Source organism: Cyprinodon tularosa, unplaced genomic scaffold (assembly GCF_016077235.1).
Source record: "Cyprinodon tularosa strain WSP-4 unplaced genomic scaffold, ASM1607723v1 ctg529, whole genome shotgun sequence".
In the NCBI taxonomy this organism is placed as follows: domain Eukaryota; kingdom Metazoa; phylum Chordata; class Actinopteri; order Cyprinodontiformes; family Cyprinodontidae; genus Cyprinodon; species Cyprinodon tularosa.
In genome coordinates this window covers 531,692-555,571 of record NW_024039262.1, presented here as the reverse complement: position 1 = coordinate 555,571, position 23,880 = coordinate 531,692, and the positions used below count along the sequence as shown (strand labels likewise).

Here is a 23,880-nt window from a genome sequence, read left to right as displayed (position 1 = left end):
GCACAGATGCACCGACTGATGTAATTGGGAGAGAATACAGCAATTTTTTATATTTTTCAAAATAAAACATCACTCAGACTCTGATCGTCAATAAATTATATATATATATATATTTATATATATATATATATATATATATATATATATATATATATATATATATATATATATATATATATACTTTTTTTCTGTGCGGCCCGGTACAAAATGACCCCATGGAACGGTACCACATTTCGTTGCTTGTACTTGTCACAGTGCAATGGCAATAAAGTTGAATTCTATTGTATTCTATTCTATTTACAGTAGTGACCAATCAAAATTTCCCCCACTTTCCTTGATGGGTCCTTGGCTGGTCATTTGCTTGTCCTTAGCTGGTCCCCTACAATTCCTTTTTAAATATGCAGCTGAAATAACTTTTTTCCGTGTGTCTGGGTTCTCCCTTAGAGATAGGTTGAAGAGCTCAGTCATCGGGGGAGGAGACAGAGTAGAGCCGCTGCTCCTCCACATCGAGAGGAGCCAGTTGAAGTGGCTCGGGCATCTGGTCAGGATGCCTCCTGGACATCTCCCACTGGGAAGAGGAGGCCCAGGGGGAGACCCAGGACACGCTGGAGGGACTATATTTCTTAGCTGGCCTGGGAACGCCTTGGGGTTCCCCTGGAGGAGCTGGCCCAAGTGACTGGTGTTAGGTTTCTGTTTTCTGTCATGTTTTTCTTTTGAGTGTTACTTTTCTCCTTGGTTCCTAGTTTTTATGGTTTAATTCTTAGTTTAGTGTGTTATTTGGTTTTTTTCTCAGTTACTGTCCTAGTCTTGGTTCTGTTATGTTTTCTTTTGAGTTTTTAGTTTTACTTTTCTCCATGTGTTATAATCCTACTGGTTTAATTATTATTTTGTTGTTATTGTCAGTCTTCCAGGTTTTTAATTTGTTGCCCTCTGCTGCCCTCTTGTGTTCTTCTTTCTCCCTAGCTCCTGTTTTGTTTCTGCTCTGTCCTCACCTGTTTCCCATCTTCTCATTAGCCCTCTCTTTGTCTTTAGTCCCATTTACTCTACCCTTGAAAAACCGAACCATGTCGAGACCGGTCCAAGCTTGGATCAGTTAACCAGGCTGAGCTCGGTTCTGACAACCGTTTACACATCACGCTATCTCAGTTCCTCAACTCCTCGCCTCCTAGTGACGATCTACGGTATTACTGCCAGTATTGAAGGAGGAAATCAAGCAGTTGGTGGCGGTAATGCACCAAAAGTTGTTTGACAACCACTATAAAACACAAGAATAAGAAGAAGGAGGGAATCAAGCAAATCAAAATGGCGGCGCCCGTCACATTCAGAAAGTTATGCTTGATTATCATTACTGTGCTTTGGCGTTATTATTTAAAATGCCTTTATTTAAAATGTTGGGTTGAGAATATTTTGATTGTTCTTTAAAGTTGAAGAAGAAGTTGTTGTTCTTCTTTTTCCGGAGGGGCATTACTGCCAACTACTGGAATGGAGTGTGAATCGGGATGTGCAGCCAGACGGAGATGACGCGTTCTGCTCATGTGCTCTTGCTATCAGAGAACCGAGCCAGGGAAGAACCGAGCCGAGCCCACCTCTGGAACTGGTCTGCAGTTAGCTCGGTTCAGTTCAGTTTGCTTTCCATTTACACATGATAAGTTAACTCAGTTACTGAGCTTGGACCGGTCTCGGCACGGTTTTTCAAGGGTAGTGTAAATGGGGTATATGTCTCCTTTAAAAGCCCTCTCTCTTCAGTTCCTCTTTGCTGCGTCCTCGTCTAACCTTGTCAGTCTTCCTCCAACTCGTCTCTCTGAGCCTTCCTCCTCGTTACAGTTCTTCCCCTGATTACTCCTAGGTTTTTAGTAACGTTTGACTTGTGTTTTCATGTTTTTCTTTAGATCTTTGAATTTTTTTTAACTCTTGGTTTCTCATTTGTTTTTTTGAACTTTGTTTTCATTTGGATTTTGGATTCCTGTTGCCTGTGGTTTTGGACTTTGTTTCAGTACTCATCATTAAATCTACTTATAATTCACATCTGCCTGCCTGCCTCTGCTTTTGGGTCCTCAAATCACAAATGAATGGATGGATGGATGGATGGATGGAGGGATGGATGGATGGATGGATGGATGGATGGATGGATGGATGGATGGATGGATGGATGGATGGATGGATGGATGGATGGATGGACATTATATCTAAAGAGAAGTGTCATCTCCTGGTCAGACCCTGTAATTCAGTGAAATTGTGGAGTCAGAGTAAAAAAAAGAGCATGCCCAGGAGAAGGCCAGTGGCTGGAAGTTGGAGGGGATTTTGCTCGGAGCTGCAGGGGAGTAGGCTGTCATTCAGCTGGCGTTTGACTGGGAAGGACCATTTAAATAGCATTTTGAATGGCTGCTACTGCCAATATGGAGATTTTGTCTTGTTGTTCCCTTTGTGTATTTAATGATTGAACTGTTGGCTAACCAGATTACATAACTCTATACATTTTAAAAGGGCCGCAGGGATTTGTAAGTTGAAGCTCTGGGATCAATTTATCACTTTCTATTGACTTGTTCATCCTCCGCTATGCAGCCTGAATGTTTGTGCTCATATGCAAAAAGAGTAGCCCTCTTGTTGTGTCTACATAATTTACTCCTCTGGGAAATGCGTGGTAGTTTGTGATGTCGAGAGGGTGACAAGTAAATTGGACCGCATGTGTCTCAGCGCGAACCTAAATTGGTTTCAGGTGTTGAATCTGAGAAGCACTGGAGATCACGCCGTGAAAAGAGCAGAGGAAGCTGCAGCCTCTGAAACCCCACACTTGTATGTGAAAGAGTGCCGTTGTTCAGTCGCTGAAACAAATAGGATGTGATTGAATCAGGGCAGAGGGAAAGTGAAAGAAAAGCCAAATGAGAACGCGACGGGACAAAAGAGAACATGAAAAATGGAAGAGGCTGCTTGAGGACGAATTGCAGAATTGAAATGAATGAACTAAAAAATACAGCTTTTCCGTCTTTTGTTGTTCTTGGGAAATTTCAGTTTAAAACAAAAAGTGTGAAAATGTAACCAAAAGGCAAATAACACAATGGACGCCATGTCAAATGGCTACTAGTCTCCACACTCCCAAACAAATAAGAATGAAAACAAACTGTCAACCTCACATGACTTCCTGTTAAACTAATCTCAAAGCAAACATCTTTTTAAAGGTAATATATAACTGACCAAAAAGTTGCAATTGCCCATTTCTAACACTCTAAACTGATATTCTGCTTAAGCTGATCTATCACCCCTTTTATTTCTTCTCCAATCAGCAAGCAAACACATCCTCCATTATGGATCTTTTTTTAGAAAAGGGTTTCCCAAACTTTTGGGGGCTTCTCATTGGCTTCTATCCACAGACACCCTTTGAATTTAACACCCATCCATTTTCTCTTGATTAATCCTTGTCAGGGTCGTCGTGGGCCTGGTGCCTGTGGGCGAGAGGCGGGGTCCAGCCTGGAGAGGTGAGCAGTCTGTCGCAGGGCAACACAGAGTCAAACAGGACAAACAACCATTCACGCACACCCTCACACCTAAAGGCTGATTGACACTCAGAAACCAGGTTGTCCGTGTGTGTTGCAGTGAATGCAAATATGCCCCCGCCCCTGCCGCAGACACTCTGCTGCACCTCTCCAAAAATTATAGGTGACCGTAGACAGGAGGCCTCTGATTGGTCAAATCTACATCCACTCTATACTATGCATATTTCCAGTTTGTTACCTTACTGGCTTGTTTTGTTTGTATGACCGCCATTTTGCAAAACAACTTGTGAAGATGGACCAGCTAGAATAGCGAGGTGCGCAAGAACACTGGGACCCTTTTTCCACCTGGATCCCCGCTTTTTTTCGCCCTCATGTCCCTCCGTTGTCGCACTAACTTGCCCCCACTTCCTCACCACCTCGGCCGTATCTAGACCCACAGCTAGTTCCTGATTGTCCCTCTTGCGTTGTGGCGTGGAATAACATAGCGCAGAGCACGCTTCAATATTGGGCATCAATAAAAAAATAAATAAATTAGCGACAAGCTCACTACGACACGCTGCAGCGACAGTATAACCAGCCCTTAAGGAGGCAACTGTTTTCTTTGTTTATATTTTTTTTGCAACTCTAAAGGCTTCAACCTCCCTCTAAGAAAAAAGTTTCACTTTAGTCCTGTTGACAGTAATAGGGAGTTTTTTAAAAGTGATTTGTGCATATTTCATTGGAATAAACATCATTTTAGTCATTAATACGCAAACGTTGCTACAGTAAATCATTTGTGAGGAGAAAAGCTGAGAAGTCATCACCCTATTAGATAAAGCACTGACCCAGGAAACAGCCATACATAAAATACACAGATTGGTTGGTTAGTGATTCGTTTTTTCATAGTTCTTTGTTCTGCCCATTTCTAGACTGTCAGGCTTGGCTGTTGTGTTTTAACTCTTCCCTTTATAACTACCTTGAAAATATGTTGCAGATTTTAAGTACAAATCATCTAGTTACTCATTTTGAATATATGATACTCACAACAATTGATGGTTCCAATACACAACTTAAAGCTGATAGAAAACAAGTAAAAACACTGCTAATGGAGAAGAAATAAGAAAGAAATGAAAAATAAAATCAGAATGTTTAATGTTAACACATTCCTTCCATTGTTTATACTTAAATCTTCCTTTTAGGGATTTATTTAGCCTGCTCTTTTTAAATACTTCTTCCCCTTAAATGATTACAGAAATCTTCAGTTCACAACAATCAGTGTAGCTCAATAAAATCAGTTCAAATTGATTTAGTGGACAAAGAGACTCAGCCTCATCGTTAGTGAAACAGCAGGAAGAAACATTTTCTGGTCTTTCAGGCTCAGACACACTTTTCTCACTGACAAAACAACCCTAATAACAAAAAACTAAACACTAACAATAAACACCCACAATTTATTTTTCACTTTTTAAAGTAATAGTAATCATTTTAATAGTAGAGTATAAAAAATAAAAAGCTATAAAAATAAAAAGATAGAATTAGAATTAAACTTTAGGGTCTTTTTATGTTACTCCTTCATGACAGAGTATTAGGGCCAGGAAAGAGATTTATTTTCTTCTATTTTGAGAATAAAGTCGTAAAATTACAAGAATAAAGTTGCAACAAGAATAGTCACAAAATTAGGAGAATAAAGTTGTAACATTACGAGAATAAAGTCGTAAAATTACAAGAATAATGTCCTAAAATTACGAGAAAAAAGTTGCCACGAGAATAGTCACAAAATTACGAGAATAAAGTTGTGACATTACGAGAATAAAGCCTCAAAATTACAAGAATAATGTCCTAAAATTACGAGAATAAAGTTGCAACGAGAAAAGTCATAACATTACGAGAATAAAGTCGTAAAATTACGAGAATAAAGTTGTAAAATTACGAGAAAAAAGTCGTAATATTACAAGAAAAAGTCACAACAAGAATACTCATAAAATTACGAGAATAAAGTTGTGACATTACAAGAATAAAGTCGTAAAATTCCAACAATCATGTCCTAAAATTACGAGAATAAAGTTGCAACGAGAATAGTCATAACATTACGAGAATAAAGTCGTAAAATTACGAGAATTAAGTTGGAAAATTATGAGAAAAAAGTCGTAATATTACAAGAAAAAAGTCATAACGAGAATTACGAGAATAAAGTTGTGACTTTACAAGAATAATGTCCTAAAATCACGAGAATAAAGTTGCAACAAGAATAGTCACAAAATTACGAGAACAAAGTTGTGACATTACAAGAATAAAGTCGTAAAATTACAAGAATAATGTCCTAAAATTACGAGAATAAAGTCACAACGAGAATAGTCAGAACATTACGAGAATAAAGTCGTAAAATTACGAGAAAAAAGTCGTAATATTACAAGAAAAAAGTCACAACGAGAATAGTCATAAAATTACGAGAATAAAGTCATAATATTAAGAGAATAAAGTCCTAAAATTACGAGAAAAAAGTTGTATTTTATGACAACTGGTACAAGAAGCACTTTCTTCCCTAAAATGACGTATGTTGAGCATCATCTGAAGTTATACTTTGGCTCTGGTTTGACTAATAAAGACATCTGTTAGCGAACCAGCATCAAATTGAGCAGGAGGTCAAAGTGGACTCAGGTTGCTGATTGGTGGAGCTGGTCGTCCGTCATCTGCTGGTCGGAGCTCGAAGCTTTCTTTCTGAAATGGGTTGTGGTATGATGACTTCACAACTTTATTCTCGCAATGTTACTTTATTATCGTAATATTACAACTTTATTCTCGTAATGTTGCTTTATTATCGTAATATTACAAATTTATACTACTCGTTTATTCTAAAAAAAAATAAAAATAAAAAAATAAAAATCTCTAGCCTGTCCCTAATGCTCCATCGTATTCCTTCAAATCTGTGGCAAATCTGTGGCTTCAGCCTGGTGAGTCCAGGTCTAGATATTCCTACGCACTCACCCATATAATTGATGATGAAACCTTCGCCCTTTCCGAAGACGAGCCCGGCAGGGTCGGAGTGAAAGGTGACGGTCAAGTCCGGCGTGGTGGAGGACAGTTTGAAGGGGCTGCTGCCTCCGACGTAGCGTCCCAGGATCCGAGTCGTGACCTCATCCCCATCAGTGAAGGTCAACATGTCGCTGTCACTGATGTTAAGTCTGAGGATGATGAGAGTGAGGAAAAGGGAGACACCAACTTGTAAGGCTGGTTAGGATGACATAGAGAACAGGTGTTAACTGCTGGATGCATTAGAAATCAGAAACACCAAAAGCTGAATGCAGAAAGTTTCTGATAGTCCAGAAATGTGTCTTCATAGCCTCTGACATGTTTAGCAAACCAAAGAAGTTACCTAAAGCTCGGGTTTGGGAAGTTTAAAACACGTGGGGTGAAAAATCCAATGGCCTGATTTATAAAATAGTATCTCATAGTAACAAATCAATCTGAACTCTGCAACTTAAAGTCAAGCAAAGCTGTTATTCATCAAGTACTTAACTTTACAAAACAACAGATGTGCTTGACTAGATGACATATATAACATCTCAAGTAAATTAGAAATGTTGTAAATGTTGTTTAAAAATATGTTTGTTTTTTAAACTGAAAAAAAATAATAATTTGGAACTCAAAATATTTTTGAAAAATCTTTTTAAAACTGAGAAAAGATGATTGAAACTACTTTATAGATTCAGGTTTGTATTCGATTTACTGCCGCCTTCCTCAGCGTGGGAGCTGGACTCACAGTAAATTACACTGGATGTGGTATGATGACTGACATCTACAGTAAGACGCCAGCACCAAATATTCTCTGGTTTCGGGACAACAAAAGTACAGGCCAAAAACAAATAAGGCAACATCCCCAAACTGTCGTCAATTCTGGTGGAACTTTAGAATTGTGAGAGAGAAATGAGGTGTCGATGGGGTTTGAACTTCTTTGTACGTCCATTTCACCCACTGAACTATTGTTATTCATCTATGACAATGAACTCGGTTTTGCATTCTATGACCCCCTTTAGAAAAAACGTTATAGTCTTAAATCATTTCTTTCGGTTCCAACATTTCTTCTTTTTTTCAGTTTTAACCCTTTAAAGCCCAATCCAAGAAAAAAACAAAACAGAAAATTACTTTTTTTTGGTTTGAAGTCCTTATTTGGCCTTTTAACAAAATATGTAAAAAGAAAAAACAAAAAACAAAAATACAATTTTGATATTAATAATTTATTACCATGCGATAAGTCAAGATTATTTTTTATGTAGTCTTCTGCCCTCTGTTATCAGGTATATCTGATTGTGTACAATAGGATTTTGAGCAAAATTTTTACCATTAAATTAAGCAAAAGGAGTTAGACGCAAAAACATTTCAGAAACCGTACGTATCAAATATGATACATTTGGCATTACAGGGTTAAAATTATTTCAACCTGGTCAGATTCAGAGAAAAGCTGCAATTAGAAAAGTATTTCCATTTATTTATACAGGTAACAATCATATTCTTCAAAATTTTTATATCGAGGGTTCATTGACTCTCTGCAATCCCTTACACTGACCATGCATGCAGTGACAGTGGAGAGGAAAAACTCCCTTTTAACAGGAAGAAACCTCCAGCAGAATCAGGCTCAGTGTGAGCGGCCATCTGCCGAGGCCGACTGGGGTTCAAGGAGACAGAAGCAGATAAAGACATAAATGAATAAATGTTCTGTGGCAATCAGGTCCCGGCAGAAGTCATCGATGCTGTGAATCAGCATGTGCTTGGATGAATAACACAGAAAAGGTTGATAGTAGTCGTCCCCCGGGGCCCGGAGGCTGGTGGTGGAATAAGCCAGTGGGGGATTGGGACTGAGAATGAGGGAGGAGATGGGCTGTAGGTGGTGGAAAGTTTGCTTGGGTGTGGGAGAGAGAAGCTTGGCCAGGACCTAAATGAAGGGGATCTTGAAAAATGATTGGCTTTGGAGAAAATGTGACCCCAGAGGTGATTGGCTGGAGCTGAACGAGGGACATCGCAGGTGGGTCAATCTTCCAGATTGACTTTTCAGTTAAGCTTTATTTTTTATACTAATGTTATTTTTTAGTTTCATTCCCTTCTTAATTCCTTATCACCTCCATATTATTCTCTTTTTGTTCTTATTTCAAGGTAAAACCTTATTCCTGATGGGCCTGTTGAACCATGTCCCCCGTATTAAGTTGTTAGCTGACAACACCTAAAGAGGCCCTTTTAAATCATAATTTCAAATATGTTCATAAACATTTTGTATCCTAAAGGTAATCATATACTGTGCAGAAAGAAGAAAAAAACATCAAAAGACTTATTTTTAACTATGGATTCTTTCTTTAACCCTCTTTCTCCCCAAGATCTTAATTTTTGACTGCCTTTCATAAGTCATGGAGTTTCAAAGCAATTTCTGTATGACATTACACAAGTGAAGAAAAAAATTATTGAAAAATGTATTATTGATCCACAATTATCTGGTCTAAATGCAATGTTGTTGTACTGCCAAAACGTTTCCTCTTTGGGCAGATTTGATGTGTTTTTTCCTAATAATATAAAGCCAGGTCACATAAAAGTTCTATTTTTCCATTGTAGGACTTATGGCCTATGACAGAGCATTTAATGGCAACATATATGCTCCATATTACTGATTACTTTCTTAGATATTTGTAAAGCAAGCTATGCATAAAGCACAGAGAAATTTGTGACACAACCTCCACAAACAAACACGACAGGGTAGTTGGGAAAGGTTTGACTGGAGTTTTTAGTGCTAATAGCAATGGAGGAGGAGCATGCTTTAGGCTTTACATCTGTGTCCTAAATAGGGGTGAGTGTTAATATGGGTGTTGTGATAAGATACATGTCACGATACTTGGGTCACAATACGATATTATCACCATATTGCTATATCACTATATATTGCGATATTTTTCCCAGGTAACAAAATCAAATGAATAGATAAAATAAAGCAAGTGCTGTATATGTTCATCAGAAGATATTGATTATTTTGTTATTTTGGTATCCATGTTGTTTGGGGTTTGAACTACCGAATGGTGCTGTGCTGCACAACAAAATGGCTCCAGAGCGCCATCTGCCAGAGTGGCGGTGCAGAGGTAGCACATTTTCCCTCATTGTTGTAGGTAAACATGTTGTGAAAGGTCGATATTATATCGGGCAGCCGAATATCATAATATATCGCCAAAAGGATTATTTCCCACACCCCTAGTCCAAAAAATGTGTTTTAGGAAGAATGTGCCATGCTGCAAAGGGCATTAAATATAGTCTTTGTGTTCAGAAAAAAACAGTATTAAAAAAAGGCTAGTTTAAGAACATTTAGGCCTCCACCTTTAAGGGTTTTGGAGAACGAAAATTTGGACCATGTTTGACCTACTTTTTCATGTGAAAAGTGGGCGTTACTGGCTCGGACAGTCACAGTGGTTAACTGTTCAGTTTAATGGGGTTAACTGCCTTTGCTTCTCCTTTTGTCATTCCATTGTGGAAACCATGGAAACACTAGCCTAGTGAGACCATCCTGATCTTGCGAGCTTTCAAGGTTCCACTCGCAGATCAGTCTGGAGACTCTCCGTTAAAGAAAATTTGGAGCCGTTCACCAAACGAACGTCCAATCAGCGTTGGCTTTGAGGCGGGTTGAGGTGTGACGCAACGAGAAGCGCGACAGTTCAGTCTAAAGAACATGGCGGCTTCAGCCGATGAAACTAGCGTTAGCGTGGCTATCGAGCAAGTTTTATCGGAATTACAGAGTATTTCTTCACTGAAAGAAGAGCAAAACACTGCTCTGGAGGCTTTTCTCAGAGGAAAAGATGTTTTTGCTCTTCTCCCGACTGGTTTCGGCAAGAGTTTGATCTATCAATTGGCTCCTCTTCGTCGTCGCTCTGTTACGTCATATGCTTGGTTGATCTGATTAGTTTATTTTGCCCGTCTATCACCAACATGGGCCAATCAGCTAACCAGTATTTTCGCCCCTTCCCAAAATTACTTCAACGGAAGGTTTCCAGATGGATATGCGGAGCAAATCCATCTGGCGGAGTCAGGTTATGGAAACACATCATCAATGTAGATGATGTTGAATATACCATTAATGCTTATGCAATCTATAAACACTGTGGATCCCGCAAGGTCAATGCCTCATCTCAATCAGCCACTTTCCTTAGATGTAAAAGCTTTACCAGACTGTTTGCATGATCTGATTGAAGTGTCTCTGCAAAGTGCCTTGAGATCAGGGGTGGATTTACCATTAGGCAAAACTAGGCAGTTGCCTAGGGCCCCAAGTTCCTGGGGGCCCCATAAAACTCTGTTTACATGTATGTTTATTACAGCTATTCCTTATTTGTGCTTTTCAGACCCCTCTAGCGCATTAAACAACAAAAAAGTGCTTAGCACCAAATCTAGTGACTTTTTTCTGTTACTGGAGACTTTGGAGACAACATCTAAAAGCAGCGAACTCTGCTCTCCAGAGCAAGTAGATTGGTAGCCCCGCCTCCTGCTCTCCTCTATCTTGTCTGCTGTCATGATTCATGCAGCTATTATTTCATCCAAATGAAAAATGGAGAACAGATAAGCAGATCATGGCTTGTCTACAGCTAAAAGAAGGACTGGGTTATTTACTTTTGCTTTCGCCTTTTTTGAAACACAGGAATGAGTAATCAGCTAAGTTAGAATGGGCTGGGAAAAAAACTTTAATTTCTTATGAGATAGCATGGAAAGTCAGCTGAGCACATTGACAATATGAAAAGAAAAAGGGACAAAAGAAAACAGAAAGAAAACAGCAAGAAAAGGGATAAGAAGAGAGGGACAAAATGTAGAACAAAGTGTTTCTCTAGTCAATAAAAATGTCTGTATAATGGGTCTGTTTAATGTGTTGTCTTCTCAATTCAGAGGGCCCCCTGCTGGTCTTTGACTAGGGCCCCATATTTCCTAAATCCGCCCCTGCTTGAAATGGCTACAAAATAAACTGGATTAAATCTACGGCTTCAACAACAGAGTGCGATTAAAAAACATGGAGGCTTTATTAAACTTTACAACTAGGACTGAATTTTCAATGAACTTAACTTTTGAGCTCCAGAGTGTCTGGTGGAGAAAATAAAGGAGGAAAGGAGCCCTACTAATAAAAGCTGTAATTGGAAGCAATGAAACAGGCGACGCGCAGGCGATTCAGTCAAGATAACAACCATATATAACATCTAGAGGTTATCGACAGGTGGGACGAACGTTAAATTTATTTTACCATCACAGACTTTTCCTTTTATTTCCCTTTAAAGCTGAAGAAAAGAAACAGAACAGAGTTGTTATGTCTGTTTCTTTTTATCTTAAGGATGCACAATCACATTAGAATGATATTTCATCTCAAGACATAAATGCTATAAAAAATGAGAACATCCGGTGAAAGTGTGAGATGATATTTATAATTTCCAGCTAGTTTAGCTAGTATTATAGACATATTTTAACACCAACTGTAAATTATTCCAGTATAAAACATACATTTTTTATCCTGTTGGTTTAACAATTTATAAAAGTCAGGTCAAATGTGAGAAGTGGCTAAAAATGGATTATATAGTTTCCCAAACAGAAAATTAAATCTTCCTAAAGAAGGATTATTTCACGGCCAAGAATCTGGCAGTATGAATGCAGTGACAGACACTAATTATTTAAAAGCATTGGGGTAAATACCACAAAAGGTTAATAATAACTGCACTTCCCAAAAAAAGTAAAATTAAGGTGACCTTAAAATAAGTGTTTTTGATACCAATTAAAATAGGTAAAGATAATTTATCCTGCCTGCAAGTTGAATTCTTGCGCTGCTCCAGCTCAACTCATCCGAGTCCAACAATCACGTTACAGTATTAGCATTTAAGGCGGGATTTATAGCGGTGACAAAAGCAAGAGCCTCCGTGCATACTGCCAATCCTAAATAAACTGGCAGCGCAGGACGCATGTGTAGCTGCTGCTATTACATCTGATTGTTAGAATCCATGCTTAAATGAAGATGAACCAGTGACAGCTTGCACTGAAAGGATATTTGGCATTTTAAAAATAATTAAACTAAACACTAAAAATTTAAAAGTCAGACACTGAAAATTGAAGCATTAAAAAAAATCTAACACCTCTTTTACAAAAGTAAACAAATAATGTGATAAAACTCATTTAATGCTGCAGCATTTTTTTCTAAATAATAGATGGTTTCAGTGTCACTGCAGAGTTCCCTCAGGTACATGTCACTACAAGCTGGCACTGTTTGGGCATCAGGTCCCATATTAAAGGCTACTAATGTTGTTCCAGTTCCAGTGTAGGTACCAGATCTGCTTGGGGCCCCGCCCCTTCTTATGACGTCAACATATGGCAACTCCACTCGGACAAACTGTATTACTCCTATTTCTTTAGAATCAAATCTCTATTGGGTTCTCAACATATTATTACCTATATTTTGTATTATTTTATGTTTCACTGGCGATCTAAAGTAGCCGTTGTCAGTCTTGAAGGAAAGTTCAGCTTTCTAAGACAGAGCTCTGCCATTTAACACAGTGACAAAAAGTCTCAGCTTATTTTTATTCTTTTTATTAAAATCTGAGGGCAGGAAGGACAAATTGAACATCTTAAAAAAATGACTTCCGTAGAGATTTTAGACAAATCAAACAGTTGTTCTACTTTTAGAAAACGAACGGTTGTTGTTGATACAAATTCAAACTGTAATACGGTTAACTGACCGAGCTAAAAGAGGCTAACCTGTTAGCTACTGAACACAGCTAGCTACAGCGCTACCCCTTTATACCACGGTCTAACAGTTACTTTGTTCACCATGAACGTTTTTTTTCCAGTTTTTTTATCTATGAGGTAAAATTTCATCGATCATTAGACACGCTAACATTACAGATGCTCTCGACTCTTTAGTATAATGATATACTTAGGGTTGCCAACCGTCCCTTAAAAAACGTAATTGTTCCGTATTTAGAAATAAAAGTACCCTTATTTAGTGGAAAAGGAACGCACTTTGTCCCGAATTACTGCAAGATTAAAAAAGTAGTCTGTAAAAAGATAATGGGAAATGAAGAACAAGGGCACCTTAGATACAAAACTTATGGTAAACTTGTTCCCGGGCCCTGTCCTGCATTGTGACCAATGAGTTGACAGCATATATGTCACGATCTACAATCCCCTCTACCCATTGGTCGAGCCAAGTGTTGCTCACGGAGAAGATAGCGGGAGACAACTGAGCAATATGGGGGAGGAACGGAGTCATTTCAATGCTGACGCTGCTTTTGTGGGTGGTGAGCCTTCGACAAATATGTTTACAAGTTTGCACAAGTTTGCTCTTGCACCAAAAATGTGAACTATTTATTTATTTTTCTATAATCATTTTTACAGTTTGTAGTTAAGCAGGACAGGCTTATGTCTAAGATACTTATTTTATTCAGCAAAGTTTGTTATTTTGTATTAAATTGCTGGATAATTATTTTCATGTCACTCACAAATATGCATCTAATTCAATGCAGATTTGAGTCAAATAGTTAAAAAAAAAAGAATTTAACACAAAGGGGAGCTAAAAAAAACACACCACACCACGAGGGGAAAAGGCAGTCAGGTCAGCTGGCACGCACATGAGGTGTCCCTTTTTTTTCAGGGAATTGGCAACCCTAGATATACTATATCATTATACTAATAATTATGTTATTACCACAATGTTTTACATCATGTGTCAACATTCAGTCAATCGTGTAGCGCAATGTCACTTCATGAAAAGGACTCGAGCAGATGTGACTTACAATTAAACCCCTAACAGCTAGTTGGCAGTGAACCACCAGGAGCCTGTTATTCACCTGCTCCGCAGCACAGCAACAACCAGTGAGGGTTTCCAGAGGCATGTTATCAAAACACTGGATTATATCATCTTTATTAATGTAGTGAATTATATCCTATCGTCACCGATGTGTTGTGATACAAATCGCCAAATTCAGGTCAATTCATGCCCACAAATTATGTTATCCTAGGGTCCAAAACACGAATATCACTGGCAGATTTCAACACGTTTGGTTTTTCTTTTTAGATAGATTTTTGAGTTGGTCTTTCAAAACTGAATGTCCTGATGGCTGACCTTAAAGATTTAATAAGCTTTTATGAGTCTAGATTGTTTTTAACCATCTGTTATCAAAAATTAATAACAGTCTAATAAAATGTGATACACATGATAATCCCATATGTTTCTTTAAAACACAGTTTTAGATTAATACAATTTTTATTATATCTGTTAAGAAACACAAAATATAAGATATTTTTATTGCTTTTGCAGGAATTAAGAACGCATTGAAATCCCAGTAGTAGCCACCCAAAACTTCCCCATTTTCCTTGATGGGCCCTTGGCTGGTCCCCTACAATTTGTTTTTAAACATTTTTAATAAAATATTCCTTCTGTAATGATTTGCAAAAATTAACATCTTAATGTTAATTTAGATGGTTTTGTCTAATGGTTTTGTAACCATTAAAACTTAAAACCCAGCATGTCCTGGGTCTCCCCCTGGGCCTCCTCCCGGTGGGACGTGCCTGGAACACCTCACCAGGGAGACGTCCAGGAGGCATCCTAATCAGATGCCCGAGCCACCTCAACTGGCTCCTCTCGATGTGGAGGAGCAGCGGCTCTACTCTGAGTCCTTCCCAGATGACTGAGCTTCTCACCCTATCTCTAAGGGAGATGTAGACACACTCCGGAGAAAACTCATTTCAGCCGCTTGTATCCGGGATCTCATTGTTTCGGTCATGGCCCAAAGCTCATGACCATAGATGAGGACAGGAACGTAGATCGACCGGTAAATTGAGAGCTTTGCTTTTTGGCTCAGCTCTCTCTTCACCACAACAGACCGGTGCAGAGCCCGCCTCACAGCAGATGCCGCACGAATCCGCCTATCGATCTCCCGCTCCATCTTCCCCTCATTCGTGAACAAGACCCCAAGATACTTAAACTCCTCCACTAGGGGCAGTACATCCTCCCCAACCTGGAGAAGGCACTCGACCCTTTTCCGGCTCAAGACCATGGTCTCGTATTTGGATGCACTAATTCTCATCCCTGCCGCTTCACACTCGGCTACGAACCGCTCCAGTAAGAGGTTTAGATCACACCCTGATGAAACCAACAGAACCACATCATCTGCGAATAACAGAGATGCAACTCTCACCGGAAACGAGTGCGACTTACTGCCGGCAATGTGGACCAGGCTCTGACACCAGTCATACAGAGACCTAACAACCCCTATCAAAGGGCCTGGTACTCCATACTCCCAGAGTACCCCCCGAGGGACACGGTCGAATGCCTCCTCCAGATCCACAAAACACATGTAGACTGGTTGGGCGAACTCCCATGCAACCTCCAGAATCCTGCTGAGGGTATAGATCTGATCCATTGTTCCACAAGAAACAAGAATACCTTATAGGAAACCTAACAGACATCGACAGTGTCAAATCTGTTTTCTTACTTAAACATGGACTCTTGAAAAGGGTGCGATATTTAAAGCAGGGGAAATTACCCACCAACACACAAGCATTGTAGTGCTTTAATATCTCACTACACTCAGGCTGACAGGTACAGTAGCAGGAATTCAAAATGGCCATTCCCATCCAACCTCCAGCCAATGGAGTAGAGGTGAGTATTGGTAGAGTGTTCCGATTCGATACATGTTGCGATACTTGGGTCACGATACTAAGTATCACGATATTGCAGTATCACTATATATTGTCATATTGTCCCCAGCTATCAAAATCAAATGATGAGATAAAACAGCAAGTGCTGTATATTTTCATCAGAAAATATTGATTAGGTATTATTATCCATGTTGCTTGGGGTTTTCTTCCACTGTGACTGCCTCAAATACAGATTTGGTGCTGCACACATAGTTAAAGGGCTCCACAGCGCTTTCTGCCAGAGTGGTGGTGCAGAGGTAGCCCATTTTCCCATCAATGTTTTATGTAACCATATATTTTTTTTAAATCGATACTAAGAAGTGAAAGATCGATATTATATTGGGCAGCCGAATATCACGATATATCGCCAAAACGATTATTTCCCACACCCCTACAATGGAGTGACCCCATCTTGCATATTGTTTTACTCTGACTCCACCCTTTCACGGTATTGCTGACCAGTAGATGATGCTTCTTTTTAGATCTTAATGTCCACAAATAATGACAGAAACAATATTTTTGAACAAAGATAGATGTATAAAAAGGAATTGTAGGAGACCAGCCAAGACCAGCGAAAAGACCAGCCAAGGTCCAGCCAAAGACTAGCCAAGGACCAACCAAAGACCAGCCAAGACCAGCGAAAAGACCAGCCAAGGTCCAGCCAAAGACTAGCCAAGGACCAACCAAAGACCAGCCAATGACCAACCAAAGACCGGCCAAGGACCAGCCAAAGACCAGCCAAGGACCAGCCAAAGACCAGCCAAGGACCAACCAAAGACCAGCCATGGACCAGCCAAGGACCAGCCAAAGACCAGCCAAGGACCAGCCAAAGACCAGCCAAGGACCAACCAAAGACCAACCAAGGACCAGCCAAGGACCAGCCAAGGACCAGCCAAAGACCAGCCAAGGACCATCCAAGGACCAGCCAAGGACCAGCCAAAGACCAGCCAAGGACCAACCAAAGACCAGCCAAGGACCAACCAAAGACCAGCCAAGGACCAGCCAAGGACCAACCAAAGACCAGCCAAGGACCAACCAAAGACCAGCCAAGGACCAGCCAAAGACCAGCCAAGGACCAGCCAAACACCAGCCAAGGACCCATCAAGGAAAGTTGAAAAATTCTGAATGGCTACTACAGTAATCTTCTTAACAAATATATGGTTATATTAACCTAATATGAATGTTTGACTTTTTTCCAACGGGTGATATCCTTACAGCTGAACATCAAGCAGCACTCGTTTGTCTTCTCCAACATGTATCCTCCAGCTGCAGTCCTCTCCTTCTCCGTACCATTCAGGCCAGTTTGGGGACAGAATCACTCCTCCTGGACCCGTCAGGTCGCCACCACACTGGGCTGCAGGGGGGTGAAAAGGCAGCGTGAACAACAGCCAGTAAGTGGTTGATTTGTATCGAAGACTAGATATTCATTTTTTAAATTTTGTTTTAGAATAATAAACTAAAACTGGAATCTGTCGAAACACCACAGATAGCATCACTATAAATAGAATGAGAGCTGTCTCAGTTTAAGGAAAAACAGTAACACAATAGTTTCTGACAGCAGTGAGTTCGAGATTATAATTCTACTGTGGTCAAATGAAGTCAACCCTGACAAGTACTGCAGCATCAGTTTAACAAACATTGACTGCTGTGACTTCTAAGGTTATTTATCTCTGTTGTTCTGCTGCTTCTTCCAGTAAAGACGACACATATTTGGCAAATTGTCTATGTCTGTTGACAAACTTCTATTTAAATGTTAAAGCAACAAATGTTTTTATTATCATTTTTCCAAAAATCTAAAGGGGTGCATAATAAAAGTATTAATTTTATTTCTGTAATAGTGCCAAGAAAGATTTGGCTCCAAAAGGAAAAGTAGGTTGAAGCCCCATAATGGTCCATTCACATTGAACACAGAACCTGCAAAAAAAATCTCCAGTTTTTGTACTTTTGCTCACCAGATATTTCACCATCACTAATGTTCTGGGCGAGCAACAGTAATTCAAGCATCAGGCAAACTACTACCACTACTTCACTACATTGTTCAATTTGCTGGTTGGTGGTTTCTGCTCAACATGGTAGACTTTGGTTTTATGGAAAAAGTCAAAGTGTTTTATTCACTTTGGAAAGTGGAACAAATGTGCCGGTTTCCCTGGATCCAGCAGGTCCTCCAGAGATGGTGCTAGTTTGGGGAGTCCAGAAAATTTGGAAGGATCATGGCTGCTTACTGCAGAGCTCAAGGTAAGGTGAGATGGCATTTTTTTGGGTACGGACAGAAGCAGAGAGAAATCAGAGCAAGAACTCCGGCAAAGAAGGAGCGCCAGAACCAAGACAAGGCGGGGGTGGGTCATGGGTCTTCAACAGGGGGTCATGAAAATTTTGGTTGATTAGACAATTTTTTTTTATTCCCCCTGCAACTTTTTTCACTTATTACCATGAATTTGACACACTGTAATAAACAGATAATTGGAGGCAGATAATGTCTTTCAGTCATCAATGCACACATTCAGTGACACACAGGAGCTCTTTCAAGTTGGACACAATTTCATTTACAACACCTGTCCCATCAACCAGGAATCAGAATCAGAAATACTTTAATAATCCCAGGGCAAAATTACTTTTGTTACATTACTCCATATGTAATAGAGTGACTATAGGACTAGTTTGATAGAACACAATTTTATACAATATATATAATTAAGGGGTCCATGCTCCATCTCTCCATCAGTTTGGGGGTCCTTGGCCTGGAAAACGTTTAAGACCCCTGCTCTAGACAGAGAGAGGACCACTGCAGGGAAGTGGCGGTGGCCGGCTCTGGAGGCTAAAAGGAGAAGATTGAAGAAGGACAGTGGCACATTGTAGAAATCCAACGGGTAAAGAGCACCAATGCAAGAAGAGGCAGCCATGGCAGATAGAACTGAGACAATTGCTCCCTCTTCTCATTATATTGCTCATATTCAAGTAAACATAGAAAGAAGCAAACCAAGTGTGAACATTGGTCAAGCTTTGAGCCGCCAACTTAAAACAAATAAAGGGGATCAGGACCAATGGTTAGAATTAGAACCTGACAACCATCTGGCAGACGGTATAATGTGTTCAAATAAGAGTGAGCCAGCAGCAGTGCACAACCTACTGGTCGGGACGAGTTAAATTTGCATAATTTTCCTTTGAGTGGTGACCTTTTTATGTGAGTCTTCAATGCAGTTAATAAACTGTTTCTAGGACAGCACTCTTCTGGAAAAAAAGATTATGGTTCTAGTTAGAATCTGCTAGAGGCATGCTCCAGATTAAGGGACAATAACTATCTGTTTCTTTTTCTTTTTTCCTGTAATCACTAATTCTGTCCAAGCTGACTTTTCCTACAGTCTAGCCTTCATTAAAGGGTTATTTTTGTTAGCCACCAAGTGTTTGTTGGTCAGCGTGGATCTCCTTATCCCCAGTCGCTGGTGCCTGCCACTTAGTTGTGGGACTTCCTGCCCTCAATCAACTCTTTTGTCAGGAGATTGATAAACTGAGCAGGATCCAATCAGATGACAGAAACCACAAGAAAGATATTACTTTTTCAGCTGTCCCCAATCAACATCCATTCCAGGCGTTACATCAATTTATTTTTGATTCAGTGACACAGTTACCCCAGTCTCTAAGTTTCTAAATCTTTAAAAAGCTTGACTAATCTGAAGTTCTGTCTGTTCAGATCCAATTTTCAAACATTCATCAGCTCCAATTGGAGTCATGATTTAGTGTTCCTGCCATCCAGTCAAACGTGAAACCAACTAATCCCTCTGAATCTCTACCGTCATCCAACAACACGTCTTGCCACTTTGTTCTGGCATTCCACACATGCTTTGCTTGCCAGTATCTTACACTCAGCTTTTAGATATTGGACTCTTTCAGGGACGCCTTTGAATGGCCAACATCTTCAGTCCTCTTTAATGTGGTAGAGTGTTGGAAAAAATTTTTGTTAAGATCTTTCATGTTTTGTAACCATTAAAACTTAAAGTTTCCAAAGTGTTCCTTGGACTCCCTGATGATATTTAGCTATGAAGTTATCTGCTCTTTAGATAAAGAAGACTACCTGCATCAACCCTACATGCTGAACCACTCAGAGTTGCAAATCTCTGGGGGGATCCTGGAAACAGACACCAAACAGACAAAGAAAGGGAATGTTTGTTTTAAAACATGAGGTCAGGCACCAGGAGAGGGAATAAAATTGATTCTTTCTTTGTAGTAGTTCAAATTTTGTTTTATGGTTCTCCGTGTGGACTTCTGTCTGAGTTTCTTTTTTAGTTTTCAGTTCCACTTTGATGTATGTTATTCTGTGTTTTCTTGTTTATTGATTTCTTTTCCATTTTGTGTTATATTTATGCAGACTTGTATTTCTTGAGTTACTCTCTGTTGCCCCCTTGTGCCTGTCTCGCCTTGCTCCCTTGTAGTCACTTCTATCCACACCTGCTCCATATCAGCTCATTAGCCCATTCTTTGTTTCTGTTGCTTTAGTATTTCAATCAGCAAAACTCACCTCTGCCTCCTCATCTCTGAATTTGACTCCTCGAAAATGAATATATCTTTTTCATGCGAGTAAAAAAACTAAAATCAGAATAATGACCTGCCGCTAAAATTTGTATAAGCATGTTGATAGAAAAACACCCATGGGTTATTAATAAATGGTTCAGCCGTTCCCCTAACTACTATTGTTAATGCTATATTCAGACTGCAAGCGCTGGAAGCAGCAAAAAAGTGTATACAAAATCACATTTAGTTCAGTACAGCTCTCCAGACATTTCCATTTCTAAACTGCAGCAGTGATAAAATGTCAACTAATGTAAAGACTAGTATTGTGATTTATAGTTTTTCCAGCATTCAACACTTTTTTCCCCCATTTTATTCAATATTCAGAAGGATTAAGATCCTGCCTTAAAATTTTATTTTGCTGTTGGCCACACATGAAACCCCCGTCTGTCACTGGAAATCCCCTTCAATGGCAGCCTCTGGCCCAGTCGCATCTTTGTGGTTTTCAGCTAATGTTAGCGGGGTCTGGAAGGCGTTTTTCATGTACGCATTCCAAGCTGCAGGCACCAGAATACGGTCCTGCAGCTGCTCGAAACACTTCAGGACCTTTTGATGTGCCTGGATTCACATCAACCAAAGACTTTGCATGTAAACTAGCTGCTTCTGCTGCCTTTATCGTGTGCGTTCTGAACTAAGCATAATTATTTTTCTCTGGTTGAGTTACATCACTTGATCAGGTCGTTTCTAATATGGCACACTACAACATGATATCGGGCCAATACCAGTATTGATCAAAACTCAGAGCTGCAATATGAGATATCGTATCAAAAAGAAAAAGCTGTAATCGGGACTTTACTAGGCATAATTGACAAAGACTCCTGATTTAAGCCTGTTTTGTGGTTGCCATAATTTGCACAGAAAAGTTTCCAAACCTTTGTTGCCTGGGCCAAAATCGACTAATCAAAATTACATGAAAGTTAAAAAGTATCATAGCTCAAAATGGGAGGGTTTATTTGTGAAGCACCGTAATTGTCTTTTACCCGTTCTGTAAGATATGAGAATGTAATAATAAATACATTAGTCAGATTTCCTGTAGGACAGCAGTGCAAAAAGTGAAGAAAAAAAAATTTGGATTTGAGCAAGGAGTTAATGATCTGCCTCTGAAATTAGGAATAATATAAAAACATTAATAATCTCATATCAACTGGAGTGTATCTATATTATTCTTATTTAAGGGGTGAAAATATTGATTTCATTGGCTGATAATTTTAATAAAGTGCTCAACTAAAGAGCAAAGACTGTAGATTAAAGTAGATTTTCCAAGTGAGGGACGAGAAGCATGGTAGATCAAACACAAAAAGGGTTTTACATGTTTGTTGTATTAAAGATGATCATACAGTTAGTGTCAGGGTTGGATTGAGGTTTTGAGGATCCAAATGCAGAGGCGAAGAGGCAGAGGTGTGTTTTTGAAGATTTAATTAAATAATTGAGGCAAAAAATCCAAAAACCAAAGTACAAAATACTGGAAACCAAAAATCATGGGAAAACTCACGTGGGGAGCCAGGAAAAGACGAGGAAACTGCACAGGTAGAGTATATATGGGAGACTGAACAAAGACAGGACTGGAAGCAGGTGTGAACAGGTGTGAACAGAGGACTCTAGAAAGGAGCTAGGGAAAAGGAGACCGACCCACAAGAGGGAAACAGACGGCCACCAAGAAAAACCTAAGAACTCAAGTACATCCAGATTATACCACAAAATAGGAATTAAACCAATAAAACAAAGAAAAACATGGATCAAAATGAAACTGAAAACTCAAAAGAAAAACTTAAACCTAACCAAGACTGTGACAGTTTATTCAATTAGTTTGAGCTAGAAGAAATACATGAAATTAAAACTCTGAATTTTCCTATTTGACGTAACACAGAATCTGTTTGGGGTCACACACGGAGCCCTTACCACACTTTGCACACCATCATTCTTGGAAAAAAATAAAATAACTTACCCCTAATTTCTTAAAACCCCTTAAAAATATATTATTTATTCACCAACTCAAAACCACTCATCAGGTAGAACAAGTTTTAAAAACCAGTGAATGCCTTAGACTAAGACTAATTTAGCGTCAAAACATGAAAAACTTTATTGTACCTTTGCAGATAGGTTCAGTATCGTTCCAGTACGGGTCCCTGGCACTTATGCACTCTATTACTGGAGGGCCTTGTTCTAAAGAATGACCCGGGTCACATGTGAATTGGACCACGGTTCCGACGGCATACAAGGGGTCTGATGTTGTAAAGTTTCCGTTCTGGAGGTAGGGCTCGTAGCAGTGGCCGCGCTCAAAGGCTGCAACAGCAAACAGAAAGAAGGATGTAAGCAAACGTTAAACTGCAGAGAGGTTCTGCTACTTCCTGTACCTTCATAGCGAATGTTAAACCCCGTCTCATGGTTGGGCTGATCGGTGATGAACTGGACCCTCACAGCTGGACCCTCACTGATAACCCCCTCAAAGGGAATCTGTCCGCCCCGGCCCGAATCAAACAGCACGACAGAACCGGCATCCAGGCCACTCCATAACACCAGTCTGCAGGGATTTACACAGAACAGTCCAGTAGAGTAAATCAACCTTATTTATTCAATTAAACACTTTTTTAATATGTTTAAATACATAGATTTAGCTGTTCATGGGAATAGAATAAAAATATGTGTTCCTGTTATTTTACTTACAGTAAAGCAGCAACATTCTTATCCTGATATATTCTCTTTAAAGTCTGTGTATTTTGTGCTTAATATCAAATATACAATAAAAGCAAAAAATGCACAATTAAGTAATCTCCATTGAATAATCTAAATTACATCTAAAATGATAAAAGAAATCATTAACTGCTATTAAAAAATAAAAAAAATTTGGAAAAATTATAAAACATATTTCAGTCTTATATCTACATTTGATCACCATGTTTATATGTTATCATTGTTGCACTTTAAGAAATGGAAATGTCTTGCTGTACTGAACGAAATTTCGTTTTGTATGCACCCTTTGTGTACAAAATTACAATAAAATTTGTCAAGATCTAATGTTAAGTCTCTTTATATTTATGGATAAATATACAGTGAAGAAATGATCAGTATTTTTAGGGGGTCGCCAGTTGTTATGTTTTGGGTCACAGGCTGGTGCATTTCTGAACCCTTGGATTAGATGACATGTATTTAGATGACAATA

At 39.3% G+C, this 23,880-nt stretch overlaps 1 protein-coding gene across 1 annotated transcript in view; it reads right to left on the bottom strand.

Moving 5' to 3' along the window:
* The window catches only part of LOC119795966 (seizure 6-like protein), a 199,611-nt gene that overhangs the window by 34,045 nt on the left and 141,686 nt on the right, over window positions 1-23,880 (bottom strand). The window contains exons 7-10 of the mRNA XM_038304232.1: window positions 23,075-23,241; window positions 22,809-23,003; window positions 17,373-17,511; window positions 6,456-6,652 (exon numbers count right to left, since the gene is read on the bottom strand). Coding sequence (XP_038160160.1) covers window positions 6,456-6,652; window positions 17,373-17,511; window positions 22,809-23,003; window positions 23,075-23,241 — 698 coding nt within the window. The remainder of the gene's footprint in view (window positions 1-6,455; window positions 6,653-17,372; window positions 17,512-22,808; window positions 23,004-23,074; window positions 23,242-23,880) is intronic.